Source organism: Heptranchias perlo, chromosome 31, assembly GCF_035084215.1.
Source record: "Heptranchias perlo isolate sHepPer1 chromosome 31, sHepPer1.hap1, whole genome shotgun sequence".
NCBI classification, from domain to species: Eukaryota; Metazoa; Chordata; class Chondrichthyes; order Hexanchiformes; family Hexanchidae; genus Heptranchias; species Heptranchias perlo.
Genome location: NC_090355.1, coordinates 27,250,044 through 27,270,802, shown reverse-complemented (window position 1 = coordinate 27,270,802; position 20,759 = coordinate 27,250,044). Strand labels below are relative to the sequence as shown.

Below are 20,759 nucleotides of genomic sequence, written 5' to 3'. Positions count from 1 at the left end.
CAAAATTATATCTATCAAACAAAAAACTGCAATGTCATGAGGCCATTTCATACTTGCACATCTGCCTTTTACCATTAAATTATAGATGCAAGCTCTTTCGCACCTGCTAGTAATTTGGGGGTAAAAATGCAGAAATCAGTTCTCCATTTTATCAAGCCCACAATGAATGCTTCTATGAGTTTTCCTCTCTCATTCCTTCCCAGCTCTAAAATGCCATCTGACATGCTATTCTTCTTCACTACATCCCCACTGTGTTGAAATCATTCCAATCTCCAACTTGCTTTCCACAACCTCAAAACTGTGAGACAAGTTACTTCCCTCAGTTGTCTTTTCCTTCTATAACCTTCAAGCTTTTAAAACCAAAGCTTAGCATCACCTCATCACTACTGATTTACCAGATTCAAAACTGAGCACACACCTCTGACAGGAGTGGAAAGCTATCACCTTGGTTAATAGTCTCCGTACCAAACTACTGAGAAATCTACACCTGCAGAATTTTGTTTGCGTGATAGATTTCACACTCTCCACACTGGGACACCTCACTTACCTAAATCCAGACAGAAAAAGATTATGGAATCCCACAAGTGCACAGGATACTGCTAAGCATCTAAAACCACACAAATTACTAGTATAGAGTACAGGTAAGCTTCCAGAGGACTGCCAAACTAGGACCACTCTACCTATTTGGGATTGGATACCAGCTTTATCTGGAGCCTTTTGGGAAGAATCTCAGCCCCCCTTCACAAATCTACCCTTCCAGGCTCCATAGTGAGGGAGGTTGGCTGATCACTCATCAACAATATCCTGGAGTACTGCGGCCCTGCTACTTCAAATGCAAGAAGAATCGATTTACCTCCCCACCCCAGAGGAATTCTTAGTTGCTCATTAAACAATTGACAGCATAGATTTAAGTCCTTGCTAATTGGATGATAGGTACCTGGAGTTCCTCTCTAGTGGCATGTGTAGCACAACTCATCATAAAATGTGAGAGCATTGCCACAACACTATATCCCATCAAATGGTGGAGGCGTGGAACTTCAGCAGCACATCCCTCTTTGCAACCCAAACATGGTCAGCACCAAGTTCTGGATAGATGAGCATGTATTCTCATACGTGGCTTCCAGGTAACACCTTCCTCTGGCTGTTGTCCAGTCTCGGAGTTCCCTTATTAGCATTATACAACAGACATCTGCCTTCTGTGAGGCCTACGTCGTGCCAGTTACCTTCCTGTTTTAGAGGCAGTGCAGTGTACCATACATGCTCATTGCCAACTGCTTAATCCAGATTCTTGTGAGGAGCTTTGGAAAAGAGACATAGGAACACGCCCACCAAAAGACTCTCCCTCCAGGATACTCAGCAACAGGTCAAGTGTAGGCTGGAGCACTCCCTGCCTGAAGCTGTTACCTTTTTGTTACAAATCCACCTCACAACTTGGCCCTGAATCTTGCACACGAGTCTGAAGAAGTCCTCTCATTGAATGCCTAGCAGTTCTGAACAGTGAAGGAGAACTGTTTGGCCAGATTTTATACATCACAAACTTAACTTTTCATTGAAGACAGGACAAAAACCTTATAAAAATCAATGTAAATAGCTTTCTCCTAAGCCATAACCTGTCTTACACATTCCTTTCAGGAGCAAAATCCACCATGTTCCTTTCTGAATGGAGGCTCCAGAGCACCCATGTTAACCTGAAGAACCAACTTCACAACTACCGATACATGTTGTAGGTAGAAACCATACCTGTATTCAAATTTTGATGGTATGTGTCTCAAACAGAAGAACAGTTCTAGAAACTAATTTGCCTTTAAATTGACAACACAGCAAACAGGATGGAAAGGTAATTCTGGATTCTACAGAGGAGACGGCCAACTCGTCCTCTTCAAATAAATACAGAAGATGAAAGGGGGCAAGTATTTTTTATATTTTTGCCAAGTATGAATGTTAATATCCAGTATTACCAATATGCCTAACTCCAAATGCCAAATCAAGACATCATATTGTCTCCTACTCTAATTTATTCTTTGCCACAAGGTCTCTCAATCTTTCCATCTCCTACAATCTTCGGGATTTTAAAACCCAGGCATGTGTCAATTCAGCTGATCTTAGCCGAGACAGCAGCTAGAGACTTGCATTTGGTCTTAATGTATCTAACCTAGAGTAAAATAAATCATGATGTGGAGATGCCGGTGATGGACTGGGGTTGACAATTGTAAACAATTTTACAACACCAAGTTATAGTCCAACAATTTTATTTTTAATCCCACAAGCTTTCGGAGGTTTCCTCCTTCGTCAGGTGAATTCCACACCGTTCACCTGACGAAGGAGGAAGCCTCCGAAAGCTTGTGGGATTAAAAATAAAATTGTTGGACTATAACTTGGTGTTGTAAAATTGTTTACAATAAATCAGTTAGGGATCCTGCTATTGAAATCAGGAGGGGAAAACAGAGATTCCTATCCAATCAAACCATGTTGCAGTATTCAAGGGTGACCCTCAAGTGCAACATTGATTGGGAGTGTGGCACAACAAAGAGTTAGCAAGTGACACTAAACACCAAGAGCTGTGACCAACTGGTCTTCCACCTGTAATCAAGAGCACGGGGAATGTGTTTAGATCCAAGTGTCAAGAATATCCTAGTTCACTGCTAAACACAATCACTTCTGCAATTAACCCTTCAAACCTTACATTTTATACACAATATGCATTACTGATTTGCGCTCAGACAGTCTGAATACTTCTCCTTTGCTTGCAAAGCTCAATGACGAAGATCATTTTTACAAAGCAAATTGTCTGGCCTCAGTGTATACTATTCCTACGTAATCATGTTGCTTCATCCACCTCCAGTCATTCCAAAGCTACTAAGTAATAGGTAGTAGCAGTAGATGCTGTATCATCCTCCTGCAAGATCTAAAATCAGCATACAAGAGGGAGAAGGGTCTCCATTAAGAATGGCTGTGCAGGGAATTACTTATCGCCACGGAGTCAGAATGGGTTATGGGTTTGTCCCACTCGAGACACTTGTGCGCATAATCCAGGCTGACACTTACATATAGTACTGAGGAATTGCTATCTTTCAGATGAGCCGTGAAACTGAGGCCCCGTCTGCCCTCTAAGGTGGACGTAAAAGATCCCAATGGCGCTATTCGAAAAACAGGGGAGCTTTTCATTAACCCATTGCTGTTTGTGGGAGCTTACTGTGCGCATATTGGTTGCCACATTTTCTACAAGACTTCAAAAGTACTCCATTGGCTGTAAAGTGCTTAGGGATGTCCTGAGGTCATGAAAGGCTCTATATAATTATAAGTCTTACTTTCTTATTTAGCTAATGGAGTGAAAACCAGGCAATCCTAGTGGTCTGACCTTGGGCTGCTCAGCAATGTCACAGGATGTAAATGAGGAAACAGTTTAATTCAGCACCACCCACTTCCCATCTAAAGACTAAGTTCTGAGGAATTGAATTGAGAAAAATTCACTCAATCGCCTAAAAGAACACAAAGCTTCACTATGTATTCACATCATAGTGAAACATCTCCCGATGTACAGCTTCCACAAGTAAAAACAGAATGCTACAATGTGAAAAGACAAGAGGGAAGTAAAGACACCAACATCTCTGGTTCAGGTTATGTCCGTAAACTACAATAGCACCACTCATGTTTCAGTATACTATTCAAAGTCATTTACTATATTGCTATCTTGCAACTCTCAACCAACTGTATGGCAAACATTTCATGAAGTAGCTAGTAATTAATACATACAAATTGTATGGAATGAAAAATATTATTGAAAAACCTGGAGTACCGCAGTGCAATGCAATTTCTGCATTTTATATACAAGACAGAATCGAAGCGGATCCTCCCACCCAAGTCAATGTTCCTATTCTGAGCACTGCAAATGCTTATCTGTTTATCTGCGAGAGTCTGACTGTGTAAAGATTACACTCAAAGCTCTTCAAGCAGTTCAAAACAAAATTAATTTAGTTGTTATCCAGCAGACATTGATACAACATTTCTTAAAGGAATACTCCAGGTTTTTAATTTTAAAATTGTGTGCATAAAAATGGTATAGAAGAGGCAAATCTAGAAAAATAAACAGAATTCTGGCAGGAAAGCCTAAACCGTATGTTATGAACATATCAGAATTTAAAAATTGTTACTTTATTGGTGATATTTTTTTATAACAGTTCGAAAAGAATTTTATGATCAACAGTATAGAAGATTTTAAGTGTATATGCTGGAAAAATGAATTAGTTACAATGATATACAACATCTTCAATAATTTGGCCATTCTATTCCAGCCCAACATATGGCATAATTGGATCCAGAAAAATGAGACCCGAGATGATTAAAGTTCAAATGTGAGGGTTTTATTATCTAGCACAACTGGAATGCATAACTCTTCATTGTTTTGCTGTAGCCGTATCCAGTGTATTTAGTGAAATGTGTGCTGCCACACTTTTAATTCTACAATATCCAATTTTAGAAATTGAACTTTAGAAAATATTTGCATATCACAACATATAAATGATGGCAACCATGCAACAACCAGTAAAAGGCAATTAAATTCCACCTACTTCAGCTAACAGTTGAGAAGAACAATTTGACAATGAAGTAAATACACTGAAGCTATTAAAATAGCATGAATTCAGAGTGCAATAATCCTAAAGGAAGTGTTATTATTCAGTGTTGCTTTGCTTGTTGGAGATTCATCAACAGAACCAGGGATCTGGTATTTGCACTTTCCAGTCGGGTGAGCTTTACATTACTCCCCGTGTGATTACAACAGCTCCAAGTAGTCTGCTTCAATTTGTAAAGAAATATATTTCTACAAAGTGCGATCTTTAATCCGTTAATGTTAGTACTTTGATTAATGTAGTGTCAGAACTCAATCAAAACATTGTGCGGGTTCTTTTGTCTTGCAGTCCATAACAACCAGCGTTTATATAGCGCTTTTAGAATATAAAAAGAAATAGAAGCAGGAGTAAGCCATAGAGCCCCTCGAGCCTGCTCCGCCATTCAATAAGATAATGGCTGAACTTCTACCTCAAATCCACTTTCCCGCCCTATCCCCATATCCCTTGATTCCCTTAGTGTCCAAAAATCTATCAATCTCAGTCTTGAATATACTCAACAACTGAGCATCCACAGCCCCCTGGGCTAGAGAATTCTAAAGATTCACAACCCTCAGTGAAGAATTTTTTCCTCATCTCGTTCCTAAATGGCCAACCCCTTATCTTGAAACTATGACCCATAGTTCTAGACTCTCCGACCAGGGGAAACAGCCTCTCAGCATCTACCCGGTCAAGCCCTCTGAGAATTTTATACGTTTCAATGAGATTACCTCTCATTCTTCTAAACTCCAGAGAATATAGGCCCATTCTGCTCAATCTCTCCTCATAGGACAACCCTCTCATCCCAGGAATCAATCTAGTGAACCTTCGTTGCACCGTCTCTAAGGCAAGTATGTCCTTCCTTAGGTAAGGAGACCAAAACTATACACAGTACTCCAAGTGTGGTCTCACCAGAGCCCTATATAATTGCAGCACGGCTTCCTTACTCTTATACTTCAATCTCCTTGCAATAAAGGGCAACATACCATTTGCCTTAACTGCTTGCTCTACCTGCCTGTTAGCTTTCTGTAATTTGTGTACGAGGACACCCAAATCCGTCTGAATACCAACCATTTCTTAGTGTCTCACCTTTTAAAAAAATATTCTGCTTTTCTATTCTTCCTTCCGAAGTGGATAATTTCACATTTCCCCACATTATACTCCATCTGCCACCTTCTCGCTCACTCACTTAACCTGTCTACATCCCTTTGCAGACTCTTTGCGTCCTCCTCTCACTTACTTTCCCACCTAGCTTTGTATTGTCGGCAAACTTGGATACATTACACTCGGTCCCTTCATTTAAGTCATTGATATAATATATTGTAAACAGCTGAGGCCCAAGCACTGACCCTTATGGCACCCCACTAGTTACAAACTGCCAACCCAAAAATGACCCATTCATCCCTACTCTCTGTTTTCTGTCCACTAACCAATCCATGCTAATATATTACCCCCAATCCCGTGATCCCTAAACGTGTGTAACACCTTATCAAATGTCTTTTGAAAATCCAAATATGCTACATCCACTGGTTCCCCCTTATCTACTCTGCTAGCTACACCCTCAAAAAACTAAATGATTTGTCAAGCACAATTTCTCTTTCATAAAACCATGTTGACCTGGCCTAATCATATGATGATGTTCTAAGTGCCCTGTTACTACGTCCTTCATAATAGGTTCTAGCATTTTCCCTACTAATGTCAGGCTAACTGGCTATTGTTCCCTGTTTTCTCTCTCCTTTCTTTCTTTATTAGCGGGGTTACATTTGCTACTTTCCAATCCACGGGGACCGTTCTAGAATCTAGGGAATGCTGGAAGATCAAAACCAATGCATCCACTATCTCTGCAGCCACCTCTTTTAAAACCCTAGTATGCAGGCCATCAAGTCCAGGGGATTTGTCAGTTTTTAGTCCCATCAATTTCTCCAGTACTTTTTCTTTACTAATTTTAAATTATTTTAAGTTCATCCCTCTTATTAGACCCTTGGTTACCCACTACATCCAGTATGTTTTTTGTGCCTTCTACTGTGACGACAGATACAAAATATTTGTTTAACATCTCTGCCATTTCCTTATTCCCCATTATAACTTTTCCTGTCTCTGCCTCTAAGGGACCCACGTTTACTTTCACGAATCTCTTCCTTTTTACATACTTGTAAAAGCTCTAACAATCTGTTTTTATATTTCGTGCTAGTTTACTCTCATTCAATTTTCTCCCACTTTATCAATTCACTGGTCATCCTTTGTTGATTTCTAAAACGCTCCCAATCCTCAGGCTTACTACTCTCTTTGGTAACATTGTACGCCGCCTCTTCTAATCTAATACTATCCTAACTTCTCTAGTTAGCCACGGTTGGATCACTTTTCCCATGGAGCTTTTATTCCTCAAGGGAATGTATATTCGTTGAGAATTATGAATTATGTCTTTAAATGTTCACCATTGCTTATCTACCATCATATCTTTTAATCTAATTTCCCAATCTACCTTAGCTAACTCATCCCTCATACCTACATAATTAGCTTTGTTTAAATTTAAGACCCTAGTTTTTGGCCTTAACTACATCACTCTCAAACTCAATATGAAATTCTATCATATTATGATCACTCTGCCCAAGACAATCTTTAACTATAAGATTACTAATTAACCCTGTCTCATTACACAATTCTAAAATCTAAAATAGCCTGTTCCCTAGTTGGTTCATTGACATATTGTTCTAGGAAACTGACTTGAATGCATTCCATGAACTCACCCTCCAAACTACTTTTGCCAATTTGGTTTGCCGAGTCTATATGAAGATTGAAGTCCCCTACGATTATTGCATTACCCCTGGTACATGCTCCTCTAATTTCCTGAATTATACTCTGTCCAACATTGTAACTACTGTTAGGGGGCCTGTAAACTACTCCCACCAGTATTTTCTGCCCCTTGTTATTTCTTAGCTCCACCCATCAGGATTCTACGTCCTGATTTTCTAAGCTAAGATCCTTTCTCACTACCGCTTTTATCAGGGCTACCCCCCCCCCCCCACACACTTTTCAAACAAAATTTGACAGGAGGTATTAGGACAGGTGACACAAAAGCTTGGTCAAAGGAGGTAGGTTTTAAGGACTATCTTAAAGGAGGAGAAAGAGGTAGAGAGGCGGAGAGGTTTAGGGAGGGAATTCTAGAGCTTAGGGCCTAGGCAGCTGAAGGCACGGCCACCAATGTTGGAACGATTAAAATTGGAGATGCACAAGAGGCAAGAATTGGAGGAGTGCAGAGATCTCAGAGGATTGTAGGGCTGGAGGTTACAGAGATAGGAAGGGGTGAGGCCCTGGATAAATTTGAAAACGTTGAGAATTTTAAAATTGAGACGTTCCTGTATCGGGAGCCAATGTAGGTCAGCGAGCACAGGGGTGATGGGTGAATGGGACTTGGTACGAGTTAGGATACGGGCAGCAGAGTTTTGGATGAGCTCAAGTTTATGGAGGGTGGAAGATGGGAGGCCGGCCAAGAGAGCATTGGAATAGTCAGGTTTAGAGGTAACAAAGGCATGGATGAGGGTTTCAGCAAATGAGCTGAGGTAGAGGCGGAGACATGCTACATTACGGAGGTGGAAGTAGTAAAACATCCCAAGGCACTTCACAGGCAATCTTAAAAGTCATTGATAAAGACGAACTAGCACACAATACAGTTCCTAAGGCAAGTGGATAAAGGATACACAATGAAATGTGGGAAGCCTACGGACAGCCCCATAATTCACAACTAACAGTCACATGTGAGCTACAGCCGAAGAACCAAAGGATGATATCCATTTAATTTATATCCAAAATATTTCAAATTAAGATGGAATTACTGGCTTCCAACACAATGGGGGTGGGGGGTTCTCAGCGAACAGCATCCCTAAAGTAAACTTGCAGCATTCACTAAGGCTAGTGGCTGGGAAGACCCATTTTTAATCACAACATTAGAGCACTTTTAAGACCAGTAACTTTTGTAGCAAATTGCACCTGAAAAAAAAACCTCCAAATGCATGGCTTAATGCATCAGAAAATCATGACAATATGTTATCTTCACAAAAAGAGAGAGTAACTTGATGCACTTTTTCTAGATTGTTCTACAAAGCAACACTTCATTCAATGCACCACCCAGTTAAGCTAGTTTTATGTCTTCAGGCTACTTGTTCACTGTACCATGCATGTCAGTACAATACTTTCACGCTACTTGCAAGCAATACAGCAGGAATTAAAGTTCAAAGCAAAACATTAATAGCATATTTTTACTGTTAAAGAAAGGAAAAATTTCACACAATGCAGCTATTAAACACTCCCCTCTTTCCTAGATGGTTGGCATGATGTGGAGATGCCGGTGATGGACTGGGGTTGACAATTGTAAACAATTTTACAACACCAAGTTATAGTCCAGCAATTTTATTTTAAATTCACAAGCTTTCGGAGGCTTCCTCCTTCCTCAGGTAAATGTTCAGGAGCTCCTCGAAGCCTACGCATTTATACATATAGAACAATACATGGTGTTTACAGAATGCCCCTGCAACTGCCCGTTGCCAAGGCAATCACCGTGTTCAGACAGAGAGGTGTCACCTGCAGAACCCCCGAATACACATTCAACAAAAAAACAAACAGGAATTTGTTCAATGTTCCAACTAGATGGTTGGAACATTGAACAAATAATTCATGCTGCCGTAGATAGGACATTCAGGCTCACATACAACTAGTCAATCACAAAAGATATTTTCCAAATTTGTGTTTATAAATGGAATTAAGGAACAATCTAATAACACTGGTCTCAAACACCAACAGGAATGTCAATAAGAGGATAAAAGGATACCATGATATATAAAACCATTGATATCTTTACACTTAACATGCTAATCATCATAACAGACGATAAAAAGTTAGGAAACTTAAATACGGCAATTGCAATCAAATTTTTTTTAAGTTGACCAGTTGATTGGTAGAAATAGCAGAATCTCACAATACCTTTATATAAAGAGTACTGTTCATTTACTTGTTTTAACATTGAATAAATCGGTCTCGTTTATAGCTAAAACTGCAGTGATATATATTCTTCTACCTCCTGAAGACGAGATGATCATGTGACAGCACAGGCTATGTTCCTGTGAGCCAGTGTAAATTAACAGAGTCTCTGTTCAACCCCTGGCTCTCGCTAGGAATTGGGCAGGCAAAGGCACTTGTAGCTGACATTTCTCTCACACTCTTGGACAGGATACAAGAAATAGCTGGTCATCTGACAGGTGATCACTCTCTCACTTCTGAACAGTCTCTCATCAAAGCTTCCATGCTCCTCTGAACTTTCCCCTTTTACACCGCCTAAACCCCAAATAAACTATCCTACATACACCTCCTCCCTGCCATGTTAAAATCAAGTCTCATCGTACTGTTTCTAATTCAAACTGATTCTCTGCCGGGATCTCAAAATTATGCAATTCCTTACCTCTGTCAGTTTTCCTCATACTATCTACAGGCTTTAGAAATCCATTCCTGGCACTACCTAATCAATACTTCTGATTTACACAGTCTTGTCTCCTACTCTTTTCATTTGATTGTGTCCTGCACTATGGGCCTTAGCCCTTCACCCAGGTTTCCCAATTTAGAAAAAAATTCCCATTGCACTTAGCCACCAATCTCCAATTTGCAGAAGTATTTTACATGTTTCTGTCTTTACAGTTAGAGGACTAACCCTCATTCCAGCTCAGCAAGTCGGCATTGCAACAGAATCTATTTTTGGCCAAGAAATACCCACGAATTTAACTCTTCAACTCTGCTAAGGGAATTTTCAAAGTAACTGCCAAGGACAGCATGTACATCAATAGTCCCGTTTATAGGTCCAAGAGAGTAACGTCAACACTACAAAAAGCACTGGCAAGACCATATTTAGAGAACCGTGTTGAGTTTTGATCCGTGCATTTTTGAAAAAAGAGGCACTAGAAAGGTTTCAAAGAACAGAACTAAAATTGGTCTAGGTGTCCCTGGGATAAGAATGAGGAAAACTGGGCAGCAATCCTTTTCCTGATCATTATACTGTGACTTTTGCTGGAAGTACACATGCAAACATAGGCCAAGGAAGGATCGAACTTGAGCCAGAACAACCACACAGTTCAACAGCTTGTTGGTACTCGCTGTCCAGGCTCATACATGATAAATGGTTACTTGGGTGAGGTACCAAAAAACTATCTTGAACCACTGAACCATACCCCAGCAAAAATCATTGCCTTCAGAGGGGAATGGAAAAACATATAAGCAGTACACTAATATTGACCATTTTTGCCTCCCATTTGCTTATACCCTAAGATACAGTGAACTTAATTTTAATGTTTGAAAAATGTTTTCCCTTCTTGAAGACTGATCTTCACAAGCTCCTCTAACCAGGGGGGGGTAGGACGCTCAAAACTGCTTCAGATTTTAGCTGAAAAGGATCAACAATTAAAGTGTAGCAAGCTAGGTATGTCACCATCAATCCCCTGAGGAAGCATGTTCTGTGCTGCACTATATCCTTCTCCTAAATCAACTGAACTCATGCTTCTGACTGTAGGCAGATTCCAGCGACAGGCAGCCTAAAGACAAAACCACAATCTTTTGCTCAGCAAGCTCGACACCTCCTGCACTATGCATCACACAACTTCAATTATATAGTCAATGAATCTAGTTACAAGTGGTCTTATTCGTGCTGGAGTTTGGTTCCATGGGCAGAAGTAGCCTCCCAGCACCTCATCATGGCAGGCTACCCTCACAAGTGGGCAGGGAAGTATGTGTCAACAGGAAAGAATTGACCTTGGAGGCTATTACAGCCAACCCTGATCCAGTCTTCACCTGACATCCACACGTTCATATACTGTACTTCCAAGTAGGGGGTCACAGGATAGTTACCTGAAGCAAAAACCCTAGTTTGTATTTCCTTGCTTTGACAATAGATAATGAAAGCAACTGATCTACATAGTTCAGTGTCACACAACATGGCAGCTTTATACACTGAGGCATGCAGGTGGGACTTTTTTTTAAAAAAAGTTATATTGGGCCCAGGCAGATTGAGGGGAGGCCAGAAAAGAGACAAGAACCTAAAGAGATGCAAAAGTGAAATAAAATGGGAAAGATGTAAGGAAGATGTTGGAACCGTCAAAACATCTGAGCAACTTCATTTTTATACTGTATTTTGGAGTTGTATAATTCATAAACAGTATCCCCATATCTAGATTGTGTGAGGTAAAGAGCTGTGACACAAGATGCTGAAGTAATGATTGTCAGAAGGTAACAGTCTGGATTACAGCATTGTAGCTACACCTCAAACACATCAGTCAACAGCAATCTCAATCAACAACCAATTCCCCCCCCCCCACCCCCCAATCAGGCAAGAACAGCCGAAAGAAACAACAATAATTTTACCAAGAAACAAGTTCTTCTGTTGAAAACTCCTATATTTTACTAAACAGTGAGACATTTAGAGGCATTCCCCATCAGTCCTTGCCAGCATTAAAACTGACATTTGGATCTGGACCAGTATGGCAATCCTGTGCTGAAGAGAAGAGCAATTAAACAGCAAGGTGGTGGGAAATTAGGATGCAGATGACATTCTGAAACACAAGGTACAAATTGGGAAGTTCAGAGAGTTTAATAAAGTGGAAATTCTGAGTTATATAAAGATGTGGAAATTCTGACAACGCTAAAAGGAAACGAGTAAACTCATGAAGATTTTGGCAACTATGGGGCAAAATTTAGCTGGAAAATGACTGCAGAAAAGTGACAGGAACAGAAACAATTGTGGCCTTGTTAACTTAAATTTTTCAGCTGATTCTGACGACTAACTGAAGAGCATCATATACCAAACAAACAGGAGAGAATAGGAGAATTAACATTTAAATTGTGAAGTAGTAATGGGACTTGGACCACTGCTGGGAAGGAATGTCATTAGGTCAATTGCAAAATCAATTCAGCAATTCTATGCCCTCCACAGATTGCTAATTTTGAACAGACTTCAAAGATACCAGTTTTGGATCAACTGCACTGGTGGTTACATAAAAAGAGTACATTAGACCAGAGAAGTAAAGTTAAGTACTAGTCAATCTCTATTATAAAGGAACACTGGAAGAGATTCAAAGTAACTTGCTGACTTTGAATGCGGATGGGGGAAACTTTTGGCAATTAACTGCTAAATGTAAATGATCAATGGTGACATGAAATGAAGTTTTAAATGAGTTCAGCATGATTTCCCAAGACGTTGCACATATACCGCACAATTTCTAAACTGAGTTCTAGATGCAAACTGGGTCTCCACAGTAAATTAATGTACCATCACAGAACTTTCTGACTATTCTGAGAGACAGGATCTACAGGCATTTGGAGAGGCAGGGACTGATTAGGAACAGTCAGCACGGTTTTGTGAGAGGAAAATCATGTCTCACAAATTTGATTGAGTTTTTTGAAGGGGTAACCAAGAAGATAGATGAGGGCTGTGCAGTAGACGTGGTCTACATGGACTTTAGCAAAGCCTTTGACAAGGTACCGCATGGTAGGTTGTTACATAAGGTTAAATCTCACGGGATCCAAGGTGAGGTAGCCAATTGGATACAAAATTGGATTGACGACAGAAGACAGAGGGTGGTTGTAGAGGGTTGTTTTTCAAATTGGAGGCCTGTGACCAGCGGTGTGCCTCAGGGATCGGTGCTGGGTCCGCTGTTATTTGTTATTTATATTAATGATTTGGATGAGAATTTAGGAGGCATGGTTAGTAAGTTTGCAGATGACACCAAGATTGGTGGCATTGTGGACAGTGAAGGTGGCTATCCAGGATTGCAACGGGATCTTGATAAATTGGGCCAGTGGGCCGATGAATGGCAGATGGAGTTTAATTTAGATAAATGTGAGGTGATGCATTTTGGTAGATCGAATCGGGCCAGGACCTACTCCGTTAATGGTAGGGCATTGGGGAGAGTTATAGAACAAAGATATCCAGGAGTACAGGTTCATAGCTCCTTGAAAGTGGAGTCACAGGTGGATAGGGTGGTGAAGAAGGCATTCGGCATGCTTGGTTTCATTGGTCAGAACATTGAACACAGGAGTTGGGATGTCTTGTTGAAGTTGTACAAGACATTAGTAAGGCCACACTTGGAATACTGCGTACAGTTCTGGTCACCCTATTATAGAAAGGATATTATTAAACTAGAAAGAGTGCAGAAAAGATTTACTAGGGTGCTCCCGGGACTTGATGGTTTGACTTATAGGGAGAGGTTGGATAGACAGACTTTTTTCCCTGGAGAGTAGGAGGTTTAGGGGTGATCTTTTAGAAGTCTATAAAATAATGAGGGGCATAGATAAGGTAGATAGTCAAAATCTTTTCCCAAAGGTAGGGGAGTCTATAACGAGGGGGCATAGATTTAAGGTGAGAGGGGAGAGATACAAAAGGGTCCAGAGGGGCAATTTTTTCACTCAAAGGGTGGTGAGTGTCTGGAACGAGCTGCCAGAGGCAGTAGTAGAGGCGGGTACAATTTTGTCTTTTAAAAAGCATTTGGACAGTTACATGGGTAAGATGGGTATAGAGGGATATGGGCCAAGTGCAGGCAACTGGGACTAGCTTAGTGGTATAAACTGGGCGACATGGACATGTTGGGCCGAAGGGCCTGTTTCCATGTTGTAAACTTCTATGATTCTATGATTCTAATCTGAATTCTCTTGTCTACTCAGTGAGCAACTTACACAGGTCAGACAGCATTGTGAGTCACAGGACCCCTGAGTGACAGACACATTACCCAGTGAGATCCACCTGCCTAGCCCACCACAACCTAAAAGTTTCACGTGAATCAAGAAAGCAGGCACTGAAATGTAACAGTCGGATGTTTGCAGAAGAACATGATAGCATCTGGGTCAAATTTATGCACACACATCTACCACTCAAACAATGGATAATCTACTTACAAAGTAGGTTGGTTCTTCGACAGTCTGCTGGCATGCCTTTTTGGCTAGCTCTATTGTCACATTAAAAATTTCACAACCACTTGCCAGAATTCTATTTTTCTCCCAATTTGGCAGTTGTGTGAGTGCAGCAGTATAGCTTAGTGTCCCCTCACACTTTTTTACAACCAGGCACCCATTTCTGCAGTAAAACTGAAGCACAAGACAAATCTAAAGTCAAAGAAGGCATTCCCACCTTAGATTAGCCCCTAACCTGAAGAACAAGAAAACAGTCAGTCAAAAAGATGCAACTACTATTTTAAGAGCTGAAATTCATGGCTCAGATTAACCAGACATTTATTCCTTCGAAGTTGTCTATTATGGTACAATACCATTTCACCACTGTATCTTAAAAATTACTCAGTTAAAAACATATCAACTACTAAGGATACAACTGTTTAAAGTGTTACAACCAAGTCAGAAAAAAATATCCTTGAAAATGCACAACAGTCTCAGACCGTACATTTGAAGCAAAAAGATGCAGGGCTATGGAGAAAAATCAGGGCAACAGGATAGTTTTGGGTTGCTCTAACAAAGACACGATGAGCCAAACATCTTTCTTCTGAGCTGTAAACATCTATGGTTCTATTCCCATACTGCCGGCTTCTTGCTCAGCATAAATCTGCAGCAGTCTCATTATTGGAGCCATTTCATATCCAAAGGTTTAAAGGAACTATATACCATATTTATATATGGTGTATAACACACCCTCCAGAGGGTATAGGTTTAGTTCATCTGGTTCCACTTCTTAAGAGGGCAGCTGGCGTGACAGACACGACAGCGAGCCTATAACAACCTCTGTTCAGCCCACTGCCTGGGGAAACTCTATCAGGTTCCATGCGAATAGGAATGCACAGCTGCAGGCTGCTGGCAGATTAGTGGGAATTTAAATTTTCTTTAAATATGCCAATATTACAATTCTATCAATCTAAGTCCAATTAAAACAGATCACTCAGGTAACTTGGAACAAATTATGAATACATTATAAAAATTCAGAGGCTAAGGAGCTGTGCTGCATTGCAGAAACATCTGCAGTATAAAACCAAAAATATCAAAATGTTTCTGTTAGTGTATTTACAGCTATATGACTTGTGATCAAATCTCAAAGTGCAGAACCAGGGGTTGAGAATGGATATACACAATGGACAACAATCAAAAGGGACAGACAGGTTTTGAGCTACATCACTGTAAATTTCAAAATACACCAAGGAACAAAATTACTGCAGTTTGAAATTTTTCAGTCAATGTTCAAGCCACTTTCCATCTACCCTGAGGTCCTGGCTGTCAGATTCTAAAAGGTGGTGCATTTTATGGGTTGGGTAGTTCATTTCCAGAAGAAACCTTCAACACAAGTTCTCAGACTGCTCGCCAGTTTGAGTAATTTTTCACAAATTCAGTAATCAACCAACTATTAATGTCTGCACACTCACCCTGATAGCAAGGAGCTCTTCAGCAAAGTTCACTTGAATCCCCAAACAAACCTAGTTTGCAATGAAATGTTACACTTGAATCAGAAGTAAATTATGCATTTCAAGATTATGGCACAGTTGGGCATTCTGTGTTAAGAGGAAATAAATTCAGGGAACAGTCAGAGCATAATGCCACCTTGTTGGTTGCCTATATAGAACCTTACAGCACAGAAGGTGGTCATTCAGCCCATTACATCTGTGCCAGCTCTTTACTAGAGCAAACCAAAACTAATCCCACTGCCCCACCTTCTTCCCATAGCCCTGTATCGTCCTCTGCTCCAAAAATGTATCCAATTTTCCCTTAAAAGAACAATGGTCTCTGCTTCAACCACTCCCGTTGGCAAAGCATTCTCTGCTGAAACAATGCTCTACTATAATAAATTTGTCCTCTCTCCTCACACTCTAATGACAATTTTAAATTAATGAACCCTCACCACTAACTCCCCAACCAGTGGAAATAGTCTTTCACTATTCACTATCAAAACTTCTATTAAATCTCCTCTTTGCCTTCTCTGCGCCAGTGGAAATAGATCCAGGATCTCAAATCTCTTCTCATAACTTTCCCATCCCTAGCATAATCATGGTGAATCTATGCTGTACGTTCTTCACAGCTTTAATGTCCTTTCTATAATGAGCTACCCAAAAATGCTCACAGTACTTTAACTGTACACATTGATCATTAATTCTTTACAAATATACTCTAAGCCCTTATTTATAAACCCAATAGGGTGTTGACATTTTTAATTAATGGTTTTATCTACCCGCACACACACTTTTAGGAAATAATGTATTTGGACCACTATGTCTCTGTTCATCCACATCCTTTAGCATCATTTCATCGAGTGTATACTTCCATTCCTTGTTTTACCTCCCATTTATCCAAATTAAAATGCATTAATGCCCATTCTGTTAACCGTCTGTCTTCTTGAAATCTTTTACGATGCTCAATACTGTTTGCCAACCCCTTCCCCACTTGTAGATCATCAGCAAATTTTAAGATTGCGCTCACTATGCCCAAATCCAAATAATCTACAAGTACTAAGAACAAAAGCCAGCCAGCACTGACCCCTGGGGTACACAACTTTCAAGCCTTCTCCATTCTGAAAAACACATTTACCCTAACCCTTTGCTATCTGTTTGCCAGACAACTTTAACTATGCTGCTACATTTCCTTTCATACCAAAAACCTGACTTTCTTTAAAAAATCAGCAGCCAAAATAATACATGACTATTCTACACCAGGCTGCAGACATTTAAATTTTCTCTTTTTATAAAAAAGTGTACTAATTATCAAATTTTGAAGCCAAATTCAATACTTCTCTTCCCACCACCCCCCCCCCCCAACCAAAAAATACAAGAAAACAAAAATAAAAAGGAGCTCCATTTTAAATGCTCCCTTTATGCTTGGGTAAATTTTATTTCCATGTTTAGATGGGGTGTGTCTTCTATTTAAGACTGCAATGCACAATTTTACGACAAGACAACAAGAATGAAAATAAATCAATGCATTACAGTAAACAAATTCAAACAGACAGAAGGCTGCAGCTTTTGTTCACTTACTGGATTTCAACACAGGCCATTTAAAACCCAGGAAAGCAAAATACACCAACTCTCACTGGAAGTGAAGAATCTGAAACATTCTCATACACAATAAAAAAATCTCAATTACACAGCCAATTTAGAGAATCGGTCCATCAAAACAATAGAAATACTGCTTTCATTTTTAGGAAGTCAGAAGATGAAATCTGTATGTATTTTAAACGACCCCCCCCCACCAATATAACACAACATGGTCATGGATTGAAATCAGTTCTACATTCCAATATAAATCAGTTCTGGGACATGGTCTTATTTTTTTTTAAGTTGTTACATTCACTTTAATGGAACGTTTTGACAGTATGAAAATGGGTTGGTCACACTACAGTTCCAGCTATCTGATCTTCAGTAGTCTCAGATACCACATTTTCCAAACCACTTGATTATAGAAGCCCTCAATTTAACTCAAATAATGATGCAAAACCTTATGTAAAATCTGAACTACCTGACCTTAGCTATCTATTTCTGGAACATTACAAATAGACTGCACTGTAGAAGATCAATATAATCATAACATTGCTCAGTACTCAAACCATTATTTGAAACATAGCTTAACTGCACAAGACATGGAACATGCAATTCTTAAATCTTCCACTCATCCACTGAAACAAGGGAGAAATATTATACTGATGCACATCCTGATACTGGCGTACCTATCCTGTAACCACTTAGAGCAGCAGCAACTTTGATGCAATACTGGTTTACAGCATATGCTCAAATATGTAGCATCCAAACTCCTAATTTGGTTTGTGACAGTAGATACTTAAAGTCCACTCTATTGAGAATGTTTTTCCCCAAAGCAGCTGTATTCCCTTCTCTTTCCTCCCCCACCCAAGTAAATACAGCTTGCTTTAAGTATCTTTTCAGTTGACATATTGATTTATGAAGGAATAAGATGCAAAACAAATGACACAATCATGATGGGCCAAATGGCCTCCTTCTGTGCAGTATCATTCTATTATTCAATCAGGTGAAGAATTCAACTGAAACAAGGGTCACTGACCTCACACTGAATCAAAGGTCACTGGCTCTTCACTCTTCCCACACAGAAAGTAGCATGGCAGTAGTTCAAATGTGTATATGGTAGTGTACAAATAGCACAGGACCCCAATGTATCAATACACAAGTACAGTGCCACAAAGTCTCGGGATGAAAGTTTGGATCCAGTTCCCCATACAGCAGAATCCTAATCTCAGCAGTGCTGTCTGCAGGGTGGCAAGACCAACTATTTACCCACAGGGAACATAAAGGTGAAGAGCCAGGGGGAGTCACAAACCCCAACCATCTGCTCTCCAGCGCCTCCTGGTGATAGCTCGGGTTCACCGGACCACACTGTCAGGCAGGGGGCGTGAAAAAAATACTGAACGCAGCCCAAATGAAATAAATGTAAGCTGAATGACTCGAACTACTCCCTCACAGTTTCTTTCAAAATGAACAGCACGTTCCCGTTAGTTACCACCCGACTTTTCCATGTGAATTTTTTTTGTTGGCTTGCTCTTTAAAGATTGAAAAAGGGAAACACTACAAAATAAACGAGTAGAAATATAGTTCATTGCATTTTCCACTTATAAATAATTCCAAAAATAAATAACTCGAATGAACCAGAGGAGAAAAGAACTGCACTGGAGAGAAAAGAAACACGCCTCGCCGTGGCCTACTCATCTTCAAAAGCCTCGGACTTTCCTGCGGGGAGGGGGGTAGCCCAGCCTTTGACTCGTGGCTTCATGACCTTCACACCCCTCCCAATCAACTCTCCTTCCGCGGCATTAATTCACCCACCTTGTTTCTCCAGCTTCCCGGACATTTCCCGACTCCAGCCCGCGGTCCTCTGGTGTACAGAAATCCTGGTCACTCGGTCCCCATGATGCCCCGATTCGGCCGTTACGCTCGCTGCGCCTCTCTGAGGTGAGTGCCTGTCTATCTGTGTCAGGCTATCTGTATGTGTGTGTCTGTCTCTCTCTCTCAACAAATCCTTCGCCCGTCTCTCTACCAGCCGGAGGAGGGGACCGACAGAGAAGGACTTTTAAAAAAAAACCCCGACCGAAGGATGAGCCCGTCCCTGCCAAAGCGCGCGTTTCAACTGAAAAAACCGCCACCTTGCTGTAGGAGGGTAGAATTACCGCGGGTCCCCCACACCCTCAATGCGCCCTCTCAAGGCCGAATTTTTTTTTGACTAAATTAACCTCGGGGCGCAGTCTTTATTACAATAGCTTTTTTAAAAACATGAAATATGGGAAATCTGATGTAAAACGAGCAATAATGAGAATGCACAGCAACAGCAATTTGCATTTATGTAGCATCTTTAACGTAGTAAAACGTCCCAAGGCGCTTCGCTGGAGCATTATCAAGGAAAATCTGACACCCAGCCACATAAGGAGATATTAGAAATAAAAACAGAAAATGCTGGAGAAGCTCAGCAAGTCAGGCAGCATCTGTGGAGAAAGAAACAGAGTTAACATTTCACGTCAAAGACCTTTCGTCAGAATTGGAAGGTGGAGAAGGAGATACGAGGACAGGTGACAAAGTCTTGGTGAAAGAGGTAGAGAAAAACACGAGTAGAGTAAAACTAATAAAGCACTTTGGATGCAAGCAGCTTCTCCAAAAAAACGACAACTAGATATTCTCAAATCAATCTTAACAAATACACCAACACAAGAAATAAAGTATTATAATTGAGAATTACAACACAGTAAATGAAACTCACACAAAAAAAAATCACCAGGACTTACAGACAGTTGCACCTGTTGTCTCCATTCCCAAATCCAGTGCAGGTATACCACAGGTTAGAGTTTGGTATCTGCTCAGTAGCATCGGGGCAAGGCACCCAAGTTGTACTGCTGGCTCCATACCATTTTCAGTACAATTGTAAACAATTTTACAACACCAAGTTATAGTCCAACAAATTTATTTTAAATTCCACAAGCTTTCGGAGGCTTCCTCCTTCGTCAGGTGAACGGTGTGGAAAACTAATAAAGCACTTTGGATGCAAAGTGCTCACCTGACGAAGGAGGAAGCCTCCGAAAGCTTGTGGAATTTAAAATAAATTTGTTGGACTATAACTTGGTGTTGTAAAATTGTTTACAATTGTCAACCCCAGTCCATCACCGGCATCTCCACATCATTTTCAGTA

General features: G+C 40.4%; 1 protein-coding gene across 3 annotated transcripts in view; it reads right to left on the bottom strand.

Moving 5' to 3' along the window:
- rapgef1a (Rap guanine nucleotide exchange factor (GEF) 1a) overlaps window positions 1–19,695 on the bottom strand; it is a 184,142-nt gene extending 164,447 nt beyond the window's left edge. For 2 of the 3 annotated variants that reach the window (XM_067969799.1, XM_067969797.1), the window contains exon 1: window positions 19,409–19,695. In XM_067969799.1, the coding sequence (XP_067825900.1) occupies window positions 19,409–19,433 (25 nt within the window). In that variant the 5' untranslated portion in view covers window positions 19,434–19,695. The remainder of the gene's footprint in view (window positions 1–19,408) is intronic. The other variant, XM_067969798.1, reaches the window with a different exon arrangement.
- Between the last annotated feature and the right edge of the window lie 1,064 nt (window positions 19,696–20,759).